This window comes from Bombus impatiens, unplaced genomic scaffold (assembly GCF_000188095.3).
Source record: "Bombus impatiens unplaced genomic scaffold, BIMP_2.2 scf_0020, whole genome shotgun sequence".
In the NCBI taxonomy this organism is placed as follows: Eukaryota; Metazoa; Arthropoda; class Insecta; order Hymenoptera; family Apidae; genus Bombus; species Bombus impatiens.
Window position 1 is genome coordinate 889873 of NT_176439.1, and position 22073 is coordinate 911945.

At 35.0% G+C, this 22073-nt stretch overlaps 1 protein-coding gene across 1 annotated transcript; it reads right to left on the minus strand.

Annotated features, from left to right (window-relative positions):
• Positions 1 to 841: 841 nt before the first annotated feature.
• Positions 842 to 21761, minus strand: LOC100743692 (BCL2/adenovirus E1B 19 kDa protein-interacting protein 3). Its single transcript, XM_003484699.4, has 6 exons — positions 21542 to 21761; positions 12846 to 13011; positions 11258 to 11345; positions 1857 to 1933; positions 1327 to 1482; positions 842 to 1230 (listed from the first exon to the last, which is right to left on the minus strand). Exons 1-6 carry the CDS (start codon positions 21582 to 21584, stop codon positions 1179 to 1181), a joined length of 582 nt encoding a protein of 193 aa, XP_003484747.1. The 5' UTR covers positions 21585 to 21761; the 3' UTR covers positions 842 to 1178.
• Positions 21762 to 22073: the final 312 nt, after the last annotated feature.

Here is a 22073-nt window from a genome sequence, read left to right on the forward strand (position 1 = left end):
TCAAAAATCCGTATCTATTGTTAAATATCAAATTATTTATGCCGTGTAAAATTTCCGTCAGGTATTCAAAACACATATTATACATACCTAAAATCAAAGAAATACCAATCAACAAGTGATTGTATTCAAATAATCAATTCGGCATTTAATTGGTAACGAATCGATAATTAAAAACTAAGAATATGTTGTATTATACTCTTTCCTATACACCATCTTTAGAATCTTAACTTTACAAAATCAAAAGGTATGAGAATCGGACGATAATTATTAACTTTTCTCAATTACTTAAGCAACTTATCATACGTTATTAAAACTTATAAGTCGCTGCTTGCAATTTTGTAAAAAAATGAATTTCCATTTATTAAATACAACGCCTACTTTTTCTATCACATTGCGCTCCCAAATAAATGGCAAAAGACACTTTTTCGAATTCATCCCAACAATAAAGGTATTCGATGTATCAACACAAAACTCAATACATTCGGGGGGCATTCGTAATCTAAACGGAGGTGTAACTGTTACTATGTGTACATTGTTCTCTCACTGCAAAAAGCCTCCCTGCTTTTTCTTTTGTTTCATAGATTAATTTTCTTGAATCATTTTTATACATAAAACGATAAATCTCTTCTTGCGCAAACATTCTGTATTATGTTCTTCTCTCTTTCTCTCTCTCTTTCAAACCTTTATTTTTTGTTCAATTAACGACTAATAATTATTATTATCGATAAATACTACCCAGGCTATACCTATAGACTATCACTGATAGAAACGCATTACAAACGGTATAAAATGGACATTCATCACCTTCTTAACAACACTAAATATATAAATCATATTATAATTTTTTTTCTTTTCTTTGTATCTTTTTCTTTTTTTTATCGTTCTCTTGTTTAATTATATAATCGCATATGACTTACACTTTGCACAATAATACGGCGTTTCAATAAGTATACCGTTAAGTTTTTTTCGGACAAGGAAGAATAGAATAAACAGTGCTAATATTAAATTGTGGTAATCGAAACAATATGTTGCGTGTTTCGTTAGGCTCAATCGACCCTTTATCTCTTGGCATTTCAGTCTTTCTAGCGGCTCCACATAAACGACAATCCATTACTCCGTTTTCTTGCAAACTCTAGCGCAGCAATCCTGACTCTTGCGCCCCTGACTGTTCTTTTCTTTCATTCAATGGTTACGCTGGACGTTATCGATCCTCGCCTGGACAACCAAACCCTGAAATAACGGTACATCGTTTTAAAAGTGTTCCATTTATCTATCCTTACTTTTAGGGAAAAGATCTAGATATATGTTTTAGGAAGTTTCTCTTACCCCAGGCCAGCTCCAACCAAGACAGAAAGAATGTTTGTGATAAAAAGAGTATAAAGGACCTCTTTTGAGAACAACCCAACCTTGCCCACTTTTGTCGTACGAATGCTATAAGATTTCTTTTTATTCACTCCCTGAGGATGCTTGAACTTCCAGTCTCTGTAGTAAAAAAAAAAGAATCGATAAGCAACCTGCTGCATGATCGAATGTCCCGTGTCACTCAAGTATTAATTAACAATGTAACTTTAACAATGTAACCCGAGAATGACTCGAGTCAGCAATCAAATATAATACTACAAGCTTTACATCTTAAACATCACTATATCTAAACTATGTATTTTCTATGAAATTATTTAATTTATTAATACTTTTATTTATTATTTATTTCTTATGAAATTATTTATAACCGTATATTCTTCTTATCATACTCTTAAATGCAGGAAACCTCAAAGATAAACAGATAAATCGTTCATTCTGAATTCTTCGCTATTTCATTGCACTGTCAATGAGTCAAAAGTAGAATATTTTCTTACTTCGGTGGTGCTTGATCTGGACGCGAGCTCCATTCGTAAATCCAATCGGTGTTCTTCTCCAAAAGCTCAGCGGCTTCCTGCGCAGAGAAAAAGGAACGAACGATATTTAAAAGATTTGCTAAATCTTTTGGTCGTACGAAAAAAGAGCGTCGTTATCTGGCTTCACTACGAGTTGTCCCAGTAATCCCTGGTAATCCGATTTAGAAGTGTTTAAGCAATACAGACAAATGAATCCTCTATCGTATGATGAAATTGAAGATACTCGCGGCTTCTACGTTGACCGTCAATTGAAGCCGAGGATCAGTTTACCAAACGAGAATCTTCACACGAGCAACATAATGCCAGATGTTTAGTTTTCCACTACGCAACGTGTCTAACTCAAAAATCACCAAGATCAGACTTGTATCTGTGTATGAGAACTCGTTAACCGCTGTAAATCAATCACGCTTTCCTTGCACAAGCGGATCAAAATACTTTTGCTTCACAGTCGCAGTGAATCATTATCGCGGAAATGAAAAAGTAGATTATATTTATCGAACGATCGTTGTCAATGACCCTACGAGAAAATAAACAACAAGGGATAAACAGCGACAAGCGTTAAAGAATGGTTGCCTATTATCGATGATTTTTATCTGAAGATAAGAACCTTTTCGGGAATGACAGAAGACCTTGAGGGATCAAGTAACTATCATCTGCATACACATATTACAGAATAGAACATTCTCAGATTCATACATTCGTATCTGTCGCCGAGAGAACCTGTTTCATAAAATACGACTTACTGCTAACAGTATGACCTAATTTTAAATTACCCGAAATACAACGTCGAAGATAATTTAGAAGACAAAAAGACCTCCAAAGAATACCAAATTGCTCGATAAATTACTAAATATAATGTTCGGTTTTCCCCAGAGTGTCGTAAATAACTTGGTAGTTGATACGATATTAAATATCAATGTAAAAAAAGGCACAAAAGTGTCGTCTTATCGTAAAACTCGGGGACTTGAATAATTTTAGCTTCAATTAAAAATGTTTATCCAAGAGTAAATAAAATTATAGAATTACTGAAACATATAAGGGGAAATAAAAGTGGAAGAAGTACTTGTGTCACGATTCACATTTCAGTGAAATACTTATACATCTCTTATCTGTGAATGACTCGAAGAATAGCCAAGGATAACTTGCCAGGCAATCAGCCAATCACGTCACGAGCGCAACTGTCGTATCGCTATATTACGATATACATATGTATACTATAATGCGTATCAAACAAGGCGTGCGACTGTTTGTAAACAATTCAGCTACTTTAAAAAGGAAAGTGATTTGCGCATTCATTCGAATGAATCATGCAATAAAGTGGATGACACTTGAATTACTATCGATATAATTATGTTGTGGCAAAATATATAATTATATATGATTCATTGTGGCAATAAGTTACGGTAATTATGCAGAAAAGTGGCCTCGCGAATTTTTATGGACTTGAAGTATATTATTAACGATACTCTTTTCAGTAATCTTTCCGTATATATATGTACATATGTCCCCCGCTCGTCTTTACATGACAAGTCATGTACAAATGTATATTAGGTTTCTAATGTTTGGAATAGATTTAGGTTAGGTTTAGATTAGCTTTAGTTCGAGTTAAAAACGTACTTTAATTCAAGACTAACGGCGATCGGATTGATAGTATATCCTAACCTAACCCATATAATACGATAATTTAAATACATATGCGACTTCTGAAATTAAGAGATGCTCATCCCATATCTACATCCATATTTGCACGCTCAAATAAACGTAGGACAAATATTGTCACAATTTGTTCGAACATAGAGTGACTCATGAAAATATTTAAACACTTACTACACAAATTTTTTATGCATACGTGTCATATGAAATTACAAAATATTGAGACATACAGCAACGACGAAAACTAGATATTTCAATACTAGATAATAATAGATATTTTGCGTTTATTATCCATGATCCAAACTCCAAATTATCCAAATGTTTTGCCAAGTTCGTCAACGAGTTCGCTAAGCATCGTCTATTCTATTTCTCGAAATAGTGTTTTAGGTAATGCGTAATAAATCTTGAATGTGAATAAGCGCGACTCATCCTAACCAGATTTACGCTCAAAGACATTGTTTTTTGAAGACACATAGTTTTGAATTCTCGTGAACGTGCTAACAGAAAAATCTAAGAACACGTAGTATACTTCTAAATCACTTGTATTAGTGTTCTGTCCTTCTATTGGACTAATTTAGAACGCAGAATCTTCGCGTTGATCTTTTTATTGCCTCACAAAAAAAAAAACACAATTTACTTCACAAGACATAAAACTATCGTGAACCGGGCCAAATTTAGTAAACGACGCAGTGACTCTATTTTAGAGATTAAAATAGGATCCAGATAGAGAAATGATTAAATACGAGGTTAACTGGCGAGTTCAACGCACTTGGAATAAACATTGCAATGTGCAAGCGAACCAAGGACTTATAACTAGGTTACGACTCACGAGGAACGACCTTAAAAGGGTCTTAGTCGGGTGATTTCATCGAGAAATAATCGCATGGCACAAGCAATCGGAACTGTTTATCTTCCCACGCATGACTTGAGCTAGATCGACGAATCAACCAATAGCTAATAATACTTCAGGGCTTCAGGACAACGATTTTGCGTAATAAAAGACTGCATGTATTTTTATAGTAGTTGTATATACTTACGATATATACGGTGACACATTAATTTGAAAATTTGGGCATATACAATGCATTGTTTCTTATTTCAATGTGTGTATGTGATATGTATTTTTACTAACTGTATTATATTTGTCTTAACGTACAATAAAGGTAATAAAAAAAATAACAGTAGGGAAACGTTCTTCAATCCATAGCTTTGAAAGTGTAATAATAATGAATTTTGTTATTAAATTACATCAGGTACCTAAATATTTATGAACGATAATATACATATGAAAATAAACTGAACCAAAGTAAATTTCATTTTATTTACATCCATAAGTGGCTGGCAGCCCCCGTGCTGCTTAGACGAATATGAGCCGCTATACTCTTTGGTATTCAGGTCATTCGTAAAGAAGTGGCAACGAAAGATATTCCTGCTGAGCATCGCTTCTCCAATTTCATTCTCGCATACATAAATACTTAATCGCTAAAAATTAAGAACATGATTCAAACGGAAAATCCTGTTTCATTGTTCCGGCATTTGTAGAATCCTCAACGTCTTACTATATCGAGTGTAAATTAATGTATTTCGATCCCCCTGCTGTAACACGTTGAATATTATGGGGGTTTTATTGGCGACTGGCATTAGACTTGTTACTGAAGCTATGAAGTAAGGGAAAACATGGCTGACCACGAGCGAATTAATCGAAATATATAAATTAAATAATAGTTTATAATATTTTTAACGTCGCAGTAATAATGTAAACTACTATAAAACACAAACAATTTTATTTTTTAATTTAAAAAAATTAAATTAAATTAATTTTTTCTACATTTAAATTAATCAAGTAGCCACTCGTAAAGCTTCTGATAATTTCAATCTACAATGAAGACTAACTTAAAAAAAAAAAAAAATTCAAGCAACTGCGCATCAAACTTCGACACTACAATTGATGTACAAGTGCGAGACGGGAAAAGGATCAATACGAACGTACGATACGGTCGAAGAAAAAGCAGGCCACGCGTGCTTCGTGTCCTCTCTGTATGGCAGTTGGCTCGACCAAATTCGAGGAATTCATTCGATATTACGCAGCAACGTTATGTCGAAACGGTTTCGGATTGGTTTACAGACAGACCACTAACCACTGACCAGCGACGTTGAAAAGCGATCTACGCTTTATCTCGGTCTTTTCTAGTTGCAATTGCCCATAAGTTTCTTCGGTGTGTCCCTTACTTCCCTTTGGCGGACGTAATAACAGGGAATTACGTCCACTGCTGGCGTGTTTCGGATTCATTCAACGAGGAAACCCCTAGCTACCGACGGCATTTCACTGTGTAGCTTTGCAGTGCTGGCTCGAGAGGGTCAATGACGAGCTACGCTTTCTGTATATAGCTCCATTATTCTATTCTGTCTCGAGACTATGCTACGTGCAATTTCAGAGTCTAATAAGAACGAGCTAGCAGTTCTTCGTTTAAATGTAACACAACAGGTAGTCATGGAAAAAAGTTCAATGTGTATTTTACAGATTAATTCCACTAACAAGTTGATTTTGGGTGGATCGCGTTAAATATTAAAATTTACTTATCGTGAATCTTCGGATCAATGATTCAACGTCGATTCAGCTGAAAATCGCGAGAGGATTACTATTTCCGTTTAACTTCTCCCAGCTCGTAGTCTACATCAAATGAAGCTTAAAGTGCTTATCAATCAACTCTCGACAGCAAATCACTTTGAATAATCTTCGAGTGGATATTGGCCCATAGAAAATTTAGAAAGTCGATGTTTACATCTATTGGCAACGTATATATTTGATCTTATCAGCAACGAGAACATATATCTTTGCAAGGTGTCAAAATGAACGCTGCATGTTTATCGAAATCAATTTTTCTTTGTCGTTAAACACAAAAGATATCAGAAATAATTTGCATTGATATATAACCGATGCGTTGTCGTGAACGTGACGGGGATCACATACGTGGCAATATTTTATGCGATCGTGCAAGATGGCATACGTGACAGTTGGCACGGTCCTTATCCCTCCTCTCCAATCGCCTTCTTATAATTGATCGCCTTTGTGCTGACTAATCTGCTGTATATCGCAATCTGGATTAATTTGCCACTGTCGATTAGAACATTGTTAAGAGGAGTAAAATCCGGCTCATCCTCGACAACGTGAAAAAAACAGAGCGTCCTACTTTTTTTTAGATACACGATGAAAGTCGCTTTATTTCGAACGTCGAAATCAAACATCTACTTTATTACCTTTTTTTCTAATGTACATATATCGTGCCAACAGAACGTGCAAAATGGTAGTAGAATCCGAGAAACACAATCCTGAATTCAATAACTACCGTTCAACTCTCGCGACCTTAACACTAACGATGTTTTCTTCTTTTTCTCCTTTTTTTTCTTTAGTATCGCATACCACATAGAAAACTTCTCTCGTCTAAGCTCGTCTCACACGATGTTAGTTTTTTTGCGAATATTTCAAGAAAATATTGGAGAAAGAACGTCACTGAAATAGTCGATCAACGACTTACAGAGCTTGGGAATGGTTCTCTTGAAATTAATCGTGACAACCGGGGCAATCTCTTGGGAATCAAACCGGAATCTAATTTCGTCCTCCATTAAAAATTATCCTGCGAAAACCTTAGAAGTCGATGGAGAACGATCGAATATCATGCGGTGCCATCAGACTGCGGATACTTGTGCATTTGTTGGAAATTTAAATATTCAAGATCGTGCAGAATACATAACGAATGCAAGAATTATAATATTTAGAGGATGAAACCAAGAATAAATAATTTTTAAATTTCTTACGTAAAATGTCATTGAGAAGAACTACGGTTATTTAAACTAGAAAAATGAATTCTTACGGTAGATACAACTTGTTTAATTTGGCTTAAAATGATTATCACGTCTGGTTATAACTATAAAGATTTGAATTTGCATTCTCGGTTTAACCATGACGAAATTGTTGGTATTCCAACATAGCATGAGAAGAGTTATTTCGCGAAACAGGGTGACTGGATAGAAAGATGGTTTTTATTAGCAAGCGAAACGGATATACTGCTCGTGCACGATAAACGAGAGTAGAAATATAAATAAACTACGGCTGTGGAACATGCGTGGTTCAGCAGCCGGATTGGTATGTTGAAATAACACTTGCTATTTTATGTTAGGCATTAATATCTAAACAAATACTTACAATTCTGTTCCATTTTATGGAATTACTTACACAGAAATTTTACACTTTTTAGAATTTCATTTTAAAAACAATTGACAGAGTTAGATAAAAATCGTACTGTTCGGAAATGTAATTTCTCTTGGAAATGACTTGCAAGTAAAACACATCGACACACCGACAAGGCACAAGTGTAACAAATTCTAGAGAAGTTTTTATCGCATGTTCTCCTTTTCGCGTCAAGTTTCCGTATTATATTTCCTGAGAATTCGCGAATGCTAACTTTCTACGCAATTATTTTGCGAACAATCGAATATATGTATATATATGGAAGCTTACTTAACGAAGTGCTAATAAGAAACTTGGGACTTTTAATCTTTCGAAGCGCTTTCATTATAACATAAATCCTCTGCAACAGAATTTCAACATCGAACTTCATCCTCTAGGAATTTTTATTTTTGTCGAAAAGAGTTCAGAAATTTTACTTAATGGGCAGTTATGTAATTTAAGAGAGACAGTCAGAATTTACCTCATATGTAAATACTATTTCTTTCCCTATGTTATATCTAAAATAAAATTAATAAAGCAACTAAAGGGATTTGAACCCAATATTTAAAACCTAACCTAACCTAATTATTATGCCTAATTATTTGAAAGCAATATCTTTTAACTTTGTAACAAAGTAATTTTTCCTACATTGTTTCTAAAACGAAAATAACGTAATAATTGGAAGTATTCGTCATTTAAAATTTCTATTCGTTTATTTCGATTGCAAGTCAAATATGCTGAAACCTGTTCGACGCTACATACGATAGATCATCATTAAGCATTTCTCTAATACGTAATCGTTCGCTTATATACCTGTATTTATCGCATTCCACGGAACAGCGCGAATGCGCTCGGTTGGAATGAGCATAACGGCTGTTCGACTTAATCCAATAGAAGCGTAATGCATCGTACATCGGCTACGTATATCGAGTGTCTCCCTTCTTACTCCTCGTGTTTTTCTCGTTCGCTAACTCACCGTGAAGTGGAACCCGTTTCTCGAATGCAATACACACCGCGTGAGAGGACCGGTTTCTGCCCAAGATGAGACACGTAAGCGTAACCGTAGAGAACGCCGCCGATTCGCTCGTTCGTGATCGCGTGATCTGTCCGCGGTAACAGCGGAACACGCGCGTTACATCAATAAACACAAACTCAGGTGAACGAACTAGCACAGCAAAGCGGTATACTTCTGCGTTCTTTCTTTGGTAAAACCGTGGAACTTTTTACGCGTTTAGTTCATCGGGCTGATTCCACTTGACTTCGCTCCATATTAGAGTTTCGTGTAATATCTCATTAAATTGTTTGAACGCTTACAACAAAAATTTCAAAACAGGAAATTATGAATTACTCGATCTTTGCATAGACGCTGAATCATTGAATAAACATATAATTACTGTTCTATCACGATACGAAAGAGTAATGGATACAAAAGCAACGCATGCATTGCAGAAGCTCGCTATTCAAACTGAAGACACAAAAAGAAATTATATAATTTAAAAATAAAAAAAAGAAATAGTTAGCACGGTGTTATAACGTATTTCAATTCCCACAAATTTCATGAAATTATCGCATTTAGATAAAAAAGAAATAACAGCCTAAATCATATTCGATCTACGCAGCAAATAACAGCTACCAAAATGGCAGAACAGCTTTTAGAACTGATTTTTTTAGAATATTTCAAAAGCAACGATTTTTTACGTGCGTCACTCTTCCAGTTAAACTGGCGATATGCTTTCTATGCGTTCCTCGTGTCTCTCCTTTAAAAGCAAAGTAGGATCGATAACGACACGATGAAAAGTTTGCCAAGGTCCCCAACGGAGGCACATAGAAACATACGTAGTTGCGAAAGTACGAAACTATAACCGGTGCCTCGAATCCGGGTATCCTTGGGGGTATCTGTAAGTGGATTACGATACTAGGTGCAAAACGCTTGCCTATGATTACGAATAATGCGCAATTTGTCGAGTCTCGATTCAGCGACTCAGTATCAATCAACAGAGGCATGTTTTCTTCAATTTCCTTTCCTTCTATTATTTTTCTCGTCGCTGCGAATATCAAGGTCGTTCTTTCACCTTGATTTTATCGCTTGCCAACACGATCGTTGATAGAAATAAAACGAAGATGAACGAATCAACACGCTGAGAGATCGTGAAACTCGGCGAGGAGAACAACAGGAGACGAAAAAGACTGTCGCATCGGAGATAAGACGTACAGAGCCTGGAAAACAGAAGCTTCTGAAGATATTCTATTTTTAATGCGTTATCTAAACGGTTGAATCGAGAAACCGAGGATTCTCAAAGAAGACTCGAGAACACAGCTTAGCTTTTCAAGACCTTGTCTCTACAAAGAGAAACGGTGGAACATAAAGGAGGAGAGAACTTGCGTTAAAAACGCGGTCGGGCAACTGACTCATGAAAAATCCTCGCCTCTCGCGACTCGTTATCGACCTAACTCATTTTGCCTTTGTCTCGTACCGATTGTTTTTGTCATTATTCTCATCGTCGACGCCGTATTTTTCCACCATCTTACTTCACTGATAACCTCACTGATTTCCCTCCTCAAGGACGAATTAGCGAGCATACCTGTCAATTAACAATGTTTTTCCAACGAGTTGCGCGTAGTTCGAAAAATATAGCAAAGATAAGGTGTAGTTAGCTGTTCTTTCACGAGGACTCCTTACCGATGTGAATAAATAAGTCGTCGGCACACAAACCATCAATAAAAGAGCTTCGCTACAGTTATCGTGCTGATTTGAATATAGCTTGTCTAATCGCTAGATAGAGCTTTATTGGTTTTCATATCGGGCAGATACATAGAATTTGAACAAACAAAATAATAAACATGTAAATGGCTTGAAATTGTCTATACATATTGCGTTCTATAGTTGAGAAATTCAGTGAAATATAAATATATCTTTTTCGAAGATGAGGTAAGTTTTCTCAAAACCATCGGCTTTAGCACTTTCTCGTTAAACTCTTCAACTACGTCTCGCAGTTTCGTCGATGCGAAACAGGCTTGGTATTCACCGCACACGAAGACACCGCGGTTTTCCACGAACTCGCATAAAGCACTTCGCGTGTTCTATGACCCACAATGCACGCTAAAAGAGTCGTTGATCCGTAGACCTTATATGGAAAGTGTAGCCCCTGTTTTGTTTCGTTCGATAAAACCAGTTGCACAGGTCTCCATTTCGAAGTACATACTTCACTTAGGCATGCGCCATAGAGAAAATGGTGTAACAATTACACGATCTCTTTTACGTGACTTTTCGCTCGTGCTATATTATTCTTAAAACGATATATATTGAATATTACGTAACAAGGTTTAGATGTATAATTGGCTATTGAATAAAGACTACTCGACTCGATTCCACGATGAATGTAGTTTGATAAATTGAACGAACGAAATACGAATACGTAAAATCCTATGTGATGGTGAACCACACAGGCACACGGTATTAGAAATCGATTATGAAACTGACCTTGTTGCAGCAGTAATTTATATAGACTCCTTTGAGCTCATCTTCGGTAGATAATTCTGTGTTCGGACTGTTCGGAGGGCTCTTTGGGCTGTAAGAAAAGATTTCACAAATTTTACACATTTTTTTATTACTTATGGAGCATTCAAAATATTGTTGCGCTCCGAGATTTTGATCGAACAGATTTCGGTTAAGAAGTTTTAACAGCAAACCAGATCCATAAATTTGCAGAATTGAATTTTTGTTTAGCCCGTGAAAAAAATTTTCTTTATCAGTTACGAAAAATAAATTTTCATGTGCAATAGATTAACATTTTAGAGCAAATTTCCCGAAAATGGACATATATTTTTGCTTAATTGATTAATGATTTACTAAAGTATTAAAGTAGAGATGTTACTAAAAATTTATTTCATGATTTTTAAGTAAGTTACTGAAGTAAATATGTCGTGTATTCGCAATATTGAACGTGAAAAAATTAAATACAACAAACAGCGTTATTCAGATAGAAAATTAGAGAAATAATAAGAAACTTCTTGGCTCATTTCGACTTCGATTTTCTTATCGGTAATATAATTCGATGTACACTAATGTAAAACACTCTCGATTATACGATCTCCGCATCGTATCATGTTTTTTTTTTCTATATTTCACACGGAACTACAAATGATAATAGATGAGCTTATCGAATATTTGCGACACACTTCAAATTAAACGTCGCAAATAGTAAAGATTAAGAATACAAGCAACACGCTAACGTTTGAACGTATGTTTATTTCTAACAAAGATATGATTTGATTAGAAACTTCCTGATTTTATTTGTAGCGCGGCTATAAAGCGGATATAAATCCACCACGTATTCATTCTGAACCTAAAAATACTGTTAAATCATTTAAAAAGCCTTAACGTGGAAATTTCTAACGTCGCAGACATCAAAGAAAAATCGTACAAAAGATTTGGAAAATTCGTTTGTACGCCAGGTCAGAGTCACGATGAAAGCGCGGCTGTTTGCCTTTTCCTCTTTCAGCCTATAGTCCTTGAGACGTTCCAACGCCTACGAGCACAAAGAAACTGGCCAGAAAAAGATTTCTCCTTCGCTTTCTTCGGAACCGGCATCTGACTCATGTTTTTCTTTTTTCCTTTCTTCCTCGGCTGCATCGTACTTGTACACGAGGAACAAGATAAACCAGACTTGATCTAATGACCCTTTTCGAGGATCCAAGCGCAGGCTGTTGGGATTTGTCGTCTCAGAAAAAGAAATTCGTAACACGATAGAGTTTCGGAGCATATTAGGAACAACACGAATTTTAGGCATCTTGAGCAACGTTTCGGAGTTTTTAGATTAAATTTAATCGAATTACAAATTTGCTTGATTCCTATATCGAATGGTATTCATCAGATTAGATTAGATATTGATGGCTGGAGTGGAAAAATTTGAATAATCAATCTTCGGAAGTTGCTTTCAAACGCCTCGCGATAAATTGTAACAGAAATTTTTGCTTCAGTTCTAATTTACATTACATTGCGTCTGGCGATTATAAAATATAAATAGGCAGAAATATCCGCAATCTAGTAATAAAGTAAATAATTTTACCTATCTCTCGGCGTGCCTTTACGGGAAGATGCCAAAGAATGCCTAGCGGACGAAGGCAGAGAATCCCTTTGCGCTTCCCTAAGAAGTCGCAAATATTCTTCTCCGCCACTACTGAACGGTAACGGTGTTACCCTGTCGGGCACGGAAGTCAATTCCACCCATGACTCTGTAAAAGGACAAATAAAAATTATGAAATAAATCCGTATGGCAGGTATGAAAATTTTGATGGCACTTCGCTTTACCATATTATATACCAAATCGCCTTACCAAATGAGCCAGAATTATTTTTGAAAAACGATACCAAATTGCATAAAAATAAAAATGATAGAAAGACAACGAGTTGAATTTCAAATATTCCCGATTAATCTTAAATTAAATAAAAAGATCTCTTTTCCATCTGAAATATTGAGTTTGTTTCATATATTTTTGCCGGTAAAGCATTCTTGCCTACTAAACATACGAACAGTCGTGCCTCTATATCGATCTTTAAAGACGATATTTCCTTGTTGCGTAGTTATTTGTTGACATAATAACGTTCGTTTGCACGATACACGATACATTCGTTGAAACAGTATCAAAGTCTGAAAACAGGATACTTAGCGTTGAATCGTATGTTTCTATCGAAACCCGCACGCTAATAGTAAAAACGAAGGAAACAGGATTTCCTGGTAAAAGTGGAAACAAGTCTAACATATCCTAGTTCATACAGTGTTTATAGAAACGTAAAACGCGATGAAGCGATAATATTTGTCGAAGAATCATCGACTCGATTACCAAGGAGGTTGATGGCCAAGGTTCGTTAGCTTTGACGTTCCCTACGTATACGCATGTATATACATATATAGAGCGTTTTGCGTCATTACAGAACACGATACATGAATGACTTAACACAGTCATAATACAAAATTTATCTTGTATTTCCGGAGAAAAACGTGGAATTTATTATCAATTATTCTGGATATCGGCGAGTCTTTGATATCTTCCGGGTACAATTTCTTTGTTTGCAAATCTAACAGTGATTTCGTGATAGAAAGCCACGGACAAGTTCTAGGATCGTGTGTGGACTATCGTTCGAAAGTATTTAGGTGCTCGTTTCTCTTCGACAGGATATGTGCGTAATTTAACTTTTACTCATTGGACCATTAAAGACCATGACGATACCAAAACTGGATTATTTGATTTTGGAATCTTTTTATTTAACTTAATTTTATTACCAATTTCTATTACGAAGAACATTTCACGAGTAATAACGTATATGTGCACCTACTCCAGCGAACGTGACTGAACGCAAATAAACGATGAAATATATTTTTAAAACGCAAAATATTTTTAAACGCATGGAAAGACTGCACGTTATCTTTCTCTGGCTTTTGAAGTTGGCAATGTTAGACTTTTCCTTCGCGCTTGCAATTTTAACACTTTAACTTATCTTCGACACAAATTCTGCAATCAAAATTGTATTTATTAAATACCTTCGTAACGAACATAGGATAAGAATCGTAGAATTCGAAAGTTCAAGCACGGTAATTAAACGAACGACAAAACAGAACCTTATCGATATAATCATGACAGTCGCATTTCATTAGAATGCTATTAACATTTCAAAATGTTTTATATAACTAAATATGCAGATAAAGATTTTCTATGCTAAGTGGCTGGACACTTTCGTGAGTCATTAGAAATACGTTTCCTCTTCCACGTTTCCCATTTAGTTTCTACGCGATTAGCTGACAATGTTACGTGCACGATGGAATAAAGAAACATTCTCGTGTGGTCTGTACATTTTCCAATTAGTGAATCATCATCACTCCTTTGCTCCTTATCTATGACTGAAATAAGAAAATAAGAAATAAAAACGGGAATTATATTTACACATGAATTATATATAAACGTCGATACGATATGCAGCGTTCCAATTTTTAGACAATGCAATTTCGAAACGCTTCTATGTATTCAAAGAAAATTATCGAATCGCGATATTCGATATAAGATAAAAGTTTCTTGGTCCGAGAATCGCAGTTTTCACAAAAGTGAAATCTACGTTCGATTGTTTGATAGATTTCGTAACGCCAAGCGTCTCTGTCCTATTTTTTCATTCATCTTCTTTTTCAAACATACAGCGATGAACGAGAATACGTATTGGGTTGGCAACTAAGTGATTGCGGATTTTGTCAATACCACCAAATTTTGTCATTTTGTCCGCAATTACTTAGTTGCCAACCTAACATTAACGCGTCGAATTTAGTAAGTCGATATTTGGCCAACATTTTTGTTCTTCGCTATGCATCCGCTTTAAAACCGCTTAACGGGTCGTCTATTTGAATTTCAAGGAACAGTGAATTCTCCTCAGCATCCGCATTTCCGCATGCGCCAATTAAGCGAATTACAGGAACGCCTCTTGAATAACGCAACCGCTTCACGTAATGGTAGACAATTACAGTGAAATACCGATTCAATTGATCGTCGAAATAAATCATATATTGAACGATTTTCATATAGGTATAATTGATGTTTCGTTGAAATTATCAAGGAAATTGCTGAAATTTAGCAAAGTTGCACGATATAGAGTATTCTAAGTCATTATCTCCAATGAAATATAACGCATTGCAAATCTTGTGTGAAAACAAGAGAAATTCTATACGCTTCAAATTACAACACTGCTCTATGTGAACCAGAATTCACAATAACGAGGAACCTCTTATTCTACTAAATTATGTTTCTATATAACATAAAAAAAAGGCTTTCAATAAATTATTATTACACTATGAACGTTCTAAAAATGAATAGCAAAGATAGTAGAATAGTAGAATCTTATGTTCTCTATCATATGGCGTAAAACTTTCATTCAATTAGTTATAAATTGGAAATTAGAAAGGAGAAACTGAACGTTCGTTTGCATTGTATTAATGAACTCTTAAAACTCAAATATCTGTTAAATCAATACGAGAAGTAAAAATATAAATCATACAGCAAAATCTTGCTCATCCGTTCCCATTTGTTCGTCTTACCTGAATGTGGGTTTGCTATAGAAAAATCATCCACAAAATTTAATTTTTCAATCAACGCGTAAATCAAAACGACAGTAAATGGACTCAGATTTTTAAACAGCTGATTTAATTATCAGGTTAAAAAAGTGCGGCAAGCTGGCGGTCATCGAATGACATCATTTACTACTCTGTTTTGTTAACTTTGCGCCAGGCGTGTGTGGTAACGCGATAAATCGTGGCATACATAAACGCGTACAAGTATAAACCCAATGTAAGCATAATCCATTTTATCATCAATGTCAAATATGCATAACGATAACTTTGTGTACAACGAAAGCTTTTGCATTCGGTATATACACCAAATTTAACCGACGATGGCTTCTCTTATCGTCTTTTATTCCGCAACGTTCACACGTTCTCGTTCGCTTGAAACGTCAATACGATTGTAATTAATTGGAATTAAATTTTTATGTGTAAACAGAGAGAAAGAGAGAGGGGGGGAGGGAGGAAATGGCGATTAAACCGTGTTATAAGAATAAGGTGGATTTGGAAGAAATAAAGAACTGTCGTTATGTATATACTCGTGATCTGGTCCGAATAAATATGAGCAGATTGTGGCAGCTGGTCGAGTTATCGAACTTCATTAGACACCAGATTCGAGCGAAATATGGCAAGTTGAGTGGACTACGAGCAAAAAAGAAGAAAAAATTGGATAAGAAGCGTCGCTCGGCTGTCGCAAAATATGATTAACTTATTTTTTTCAACCTCTGATACTGCAATTCACTTACCAATGCGATTCGAGAACGATCGATAGCTTCATCAAGAATTTCTACCACGCTGAACGTGATTAAAGGGACTGCTGCAATAAGAAGGCAACTTTGTTTCTCAATTTAGGTGAGAAGTGGGAACCAACAAGAAACAATTCAAAATCAAACTACATTTTAACGCGTTACAAATTCATAGTCAAGTAATATTAGAGATAAACTTCTGCACTTTTAAATATCAAATCTACATCTTTCTTTTTCTTTCAATAAATACATTTAAATATTGTAGCCAACTGCTTATTACCGCAAACGCTTCAATTGAGAACCATCGATAGTTTCATGCAGAACTTTTGGAAAACTTTGGAAAGCTTCCCTTTAAGGGACAAGTATCAGATATAGAAACAGCAACGAAGGCGGTGAAACGATCAAATTCGTTTTACAAGACGTATCATAAAGGAGCTCCTCTGTTTAATCGAAATAAATAAGCACGTGCAAAGCAAGGTCACACGTGTTGACTTAGCGAATGCATCGCGATGATTTTACAGAATGTACCGCGCAAAAAAGAATAACGTGGTTCTGCTCCGCCTCTCTTCTCGATATTTTCCTGCGCAAATACATTCACTTACGAAGAATATTAATAGTAATCATAATACGTGATAAAACATGTAAATCATCTGACTATGTTACAATAACTCTGAATAACTTTTTCTAGAAACGTTACTCAAGTGTTCGAACAACGTAATCGTTGGACAAAACTCTCAAAAAAAATTCTCAATATGGTTATATAATCCTTCGTATCTACGTTTTCAGACATCTGGTAATTTCAATGCGTTTATTACCCTGTATCTTTTGCTGTTTGATAATTTTGATATCGGAAAGGAATGAAATTTCTGCAATTTCATGTACCAAAAATGGTTGAAAAATGCAGCAACGAGCGTGTTTGTATTGTATTGTATTACGAAAGGTTTTATTTCTATTGTATTTTATATATTTATATACATAAAACAAAGATATATTTCTTGTAAATCCAACAAATTGGATTTTTTATAAAAAATTATAAAAAAAATTTATAAAAAAATATTATAAAAAATTTATAAAAAATTTCGTTTCTATAATATAATAATATTTAAATTTATTTAATTTAATTTAAAAATACATTTGTAAATTTCACAATAGTTTAAAGTATCATAAATATAAAAAACCTTTCAAATTTGTATCTCGGGGAATAATTACAAATTGAATTAAACAGAATCGAGTGTAAGGTCTTTCCCTATCTGTATGCTCGTTATTGTATAGTAACGATGGCAAAAGATGCATGAATGACCGAAAGAAGACGCCTGTTAACGTACTCCGAGCGACCAATTTACAAAACACTGGGATATTTTTTGTCAACAAACGTCGACGATAAGGTTTACAAGCTGCTGCTTGAAGTTAAAGCACGATAAGCAAATGCAACTCTTTGACGTAGTCGTTTACTTATGCATTCGATTATCGACTTTATACCCCGACGTTTTATTCTTAAGCTCTATACATTCACGTCATAAAACAATCACTCATGCTATTTTCTTCAAATAATGTTAAAAAAATAAAGATAAGATAATTAGGTGAGATAGTGAATTAATTCTTTTCCGGATGGATCTGCACCGGCAGCCGCATTAGTCATCAAATGGTGCGCGCGCAGCTTAATGTTTGTAGCGCGCAACCCACTCGACGCGGTAATATTCAACTTGAGAAATATCGTTTAAAAAGGCTCATTCGATTCTGGGACGACTGGTGTTTAATATCGTTCTTCGACTTCCGTAAGACGAGTGAACGTTTAATTAAGAGTAGCTGATGGCTTCCGACTTGTGCCTTATCTGCCTACTCATTCTACCAACTTAATTTGATTCTCCCTATTAGATTGAGACAATGGTAAAGAACTAATATAGAAATAGAAATATATAAAGAATGACAATTTTGATTTGTTATTTAATCTGATATCATTATTGAAATTAAAAAATGCATTTTTTGTATATCGAGGTATAAAATTGTTGTTCGCATCGTGTACATAGCTATAATAAAGCAATGCAAGGGTTAACACTGAACACTAATGACAAAGCCGCAACATGAACCTTTCAAAATGACGGGTTTCAGTTTCTCTTTCTTTGTCTATGAACATTTGATACTTTTGTCAAATTAATATCAAATTTCATTGAAATTAAACTTATATGTAATATTTATTGTGTAATATAATAAAATAAATAGATAAACAAATGTATATATATATATACACAATAAGATACTCATTTAAGTTTTAAGCTCTGTAATTAAGAGGATTTCCATGAATATTCCATATTCCAATATTTCATGACAGCTCTCCCTTTAACGTCTGGTGAACTCGTATTAAAAGTAAAGACTGTTATTCTAGTAAGAAAATCACAGAATAAAATCGACTAGTATAGAGTGAATTAATATGTCGACAACGTGTCAATTTATATGAAACATAAAAGACAAAAGGGTTCCGATAGTAACCAGACGAATGCACGAAAATGGCCAGGAAGCGTCACGTGCCACGAAATCACGGCGGGTAGGTGGCCTTAATGAATTGAATTAAAGTCCACCAACGAGCGTTATGGTTAAAAATAGAAGCGAACGTGACCCCCTTTCATCGGTCCGTCATTTTAATCAAACGTCCAAAGTCAAACGACGCTACATACGAACAGACCCTTAGTTTCGACTACAAATCTCCTTCAGGTTGTGTTCGAAAAAAAACTTGATGCACAGGATGCAATAATGCTTATTATTTTCACAATTAACAATGAACGTTTATATATGGATGAATAAAAGATCCATTTGTAAGCACGTTTATTCGTGAATGAATAAATTTGCATTAGATTGTCTCAAATACTCTTTTGTTGAATTATTGTTAGACTCTAAATTTCACATAAAATGATATCTATTAGATTTACAGATATCTGTTAGAATAATATTTTTCATAGTAATCTAAAACGAAATTTAATTCGATAGTAAAAAAATAAAAAAATTCCACAATAACGTTAAAAAAGCGTAAGAATCATATTTCTAACAATGTACGAGTTAAAATAAGAGACAAACTAATCGAGGGATGTCCTACCTAAACGATCCTATCTGACAGCCCTACCTAGGACCTTCAGTCACGCTCACCACTGTAGGGACAATGCGCTCGTGAGCTGAGTCACGTTCCAGAACGTTACTGTTAATGTTAGGTTAGCTTTTAACGCAGGTCAACCTTCTTCAAGGAAAGTGGCATCGAACGGCTGACGTCACTTAGCTGCGTTCCTGAGGAATATCACGTAACTAAAACATCAAGTCTGAAGCCATTCGATGTTCTTGGAAAAGACTGTTTTATTAGGATGCGATAATCACTAACGGGATACCGTATCGGCCGTTCGGTTTGTGTCTAATCGTCCCATGAACTCTTTTAACTTACATCCGCTATATTTGTCTCAACTATTCCTATTTCTTTTCAATTATACACAAAGATACCTGTTGAGCGTACGAATGTGCAACGGGGAAAAAGAGGTTACGTCACGATAATAAGTTGACGACGCTTTCCTAACATCGATCACATTCACGTTTCTTTAATTATATGAAAGCAACCTGTTTGGATTTATAATATATGGATGACCCTGAAGAGATGTTCTTGAACTTAACCGCCTGTCATATTCGTTTGAATCTTTTTGAACTGATTTAAACGACTCGACCGTTTTATAGATCACTGACCCAATTGTTTGTCACGCGATTCGACGTTGGAGAATTACCAAGGAGACTCACTTTTTAAGCGGAGCTGATGGAAACGCGATTTTGAATTTTACACCGTGTTAGAATAGTCATGATTTTTCTAACCTAAACCAAAATTCTTAACGACTTCTAATTTGTTACAAAATTGTTTGATATAATTAAATTGTTATAATTTATTGCTAAAAAAATTGATTTATTATATCTTCTGAAAGTAAGTTTAAAATATGGCCAAATCGAGTTCAAAAGCTTCACAAGCGTCGGTGAAACATAAATATGTTTCTTGATGCGTTCTTTCTCCTTTGTGCTTCCCCCTTATACCACAAAGTGAGCAACCAACCAGATGTTACAAAGCGATTCATTTTCCAAGGACTTTCAATGGATGTCCACCGAAGAATAGAATTTACATATGTGGCTTTTTCTTACGAACGAAATTTCACTTTAAGCCATTTGAATTGAAAATCGATCGCCCCAATTTTATTGAAGATTAGAATAAAATTGTGTACACATACAAAGCAAATAAAATTGATCAGAAGTTATCTTTCTTTATTATGAAAACATAAACAAACCTCACAAATGTCAAATTTGTATCGTTTAACGCATTGGAGTCCAATAATTTGTTAAGAGTCAGTTAAGCTAAGAGGCACAATTGTTCTGTCTGTCCCATATCCTTAGTTATGTAGGTACAAGTACTTATACTATAATGTAACATCAGTTAATGTCTTAACTATGTATAATTTTTTAAACAAAATAAAAATAAAATTACAGATGACGAAATTGTTACATACGATCATAAAAAACAATAGTTACGATCATAAAAAAACAATAGCATATGATAAATAAATGCAAATAATTGACTCGCGTGAAATTTTTAGGCATGAATAATGCTCTGTAATAAAACACCGGCACGACCAGTTTAAAGTCAAATAGATGATGGCGCCAAAATCTTTGAAATTTACATTATTTTATATTGATAATAATGCAATAATACGCTCGCGTTCATTTTAAAGGAAACGGCTATTGTTATAGAAAATATCTGAGGTAAGGTATCCTTGCAAAGAAAAATATGCCTACAGCGTAAAAGGAAGGAAGATCGCATTTGTTTATGTGTCAGCCGCGGCATGCGAAATGGCCGCAACGTTCGATAGACAGCTGCTCGCGTCGTTCGAAGAAACGAATATTTACTTACCGCCCAGGATCTCGTCTGAGGTGAATTTTCCTGTGGACGACATTGGGATCCACACATTAACTCACTTAGAATACGATTGAAACAAACACGAGTGGTCGACCAACACTTTCGCGAGGAACACGTTAACGAAGGACGACGCACTCACAACGAATCACCGTGATAGAATGCTCGGTGAGACGCGCGACTGTGCTTTGTTTTGATGGAACATCAACACACGTACGTCAACCAAGCCGACCAATCACGCGATGTGCGGCTTCAATGTAAATACAACTATGTGAGTCAAAGCAACCACTACGTGACTCATTAAACGTTCTTACCACTTGGTTTGATGCTGAAACTCTGAACAAATATCTCAAAAATCTGAAGCAAAAATTAACCGAGTTATTTGTTTTAAAATTTGAATTTAAAAAACATTGAATTTAGCTATGTAGGATTCATAGTACGCATTTCCTCCTATAATGGAAAATTTAAATTTTTATAATCTTTCTATTTACGCATTCACTAAAGGTTACATATATTATATGGTAGCATA

Bases quoted from the DNA above. Each gene is read 5' to 3' on its own strand.
- LOC100743692 (XM_003484699.4), bottom strand. From the start codon at position 21,584: ATGTCGTCCACAGGAAAATTCACCTCAGACGAGATCCTGGGCG. The intron at 11,346-12,845 runs GTAAAATTATTT...CTTTTCTTACAG, and splicing joins AAAGGCACGCCGAGAGATAG to CCCAAAGAGCCCTCCGAACA. The intron at 1,483-1,856 runs GTAAGAAAATAT...TTTTTACTACAG, and splicing joins CCAGATCAAGCACCACCGAA to AGACTGGAAGTTCAAGCATC.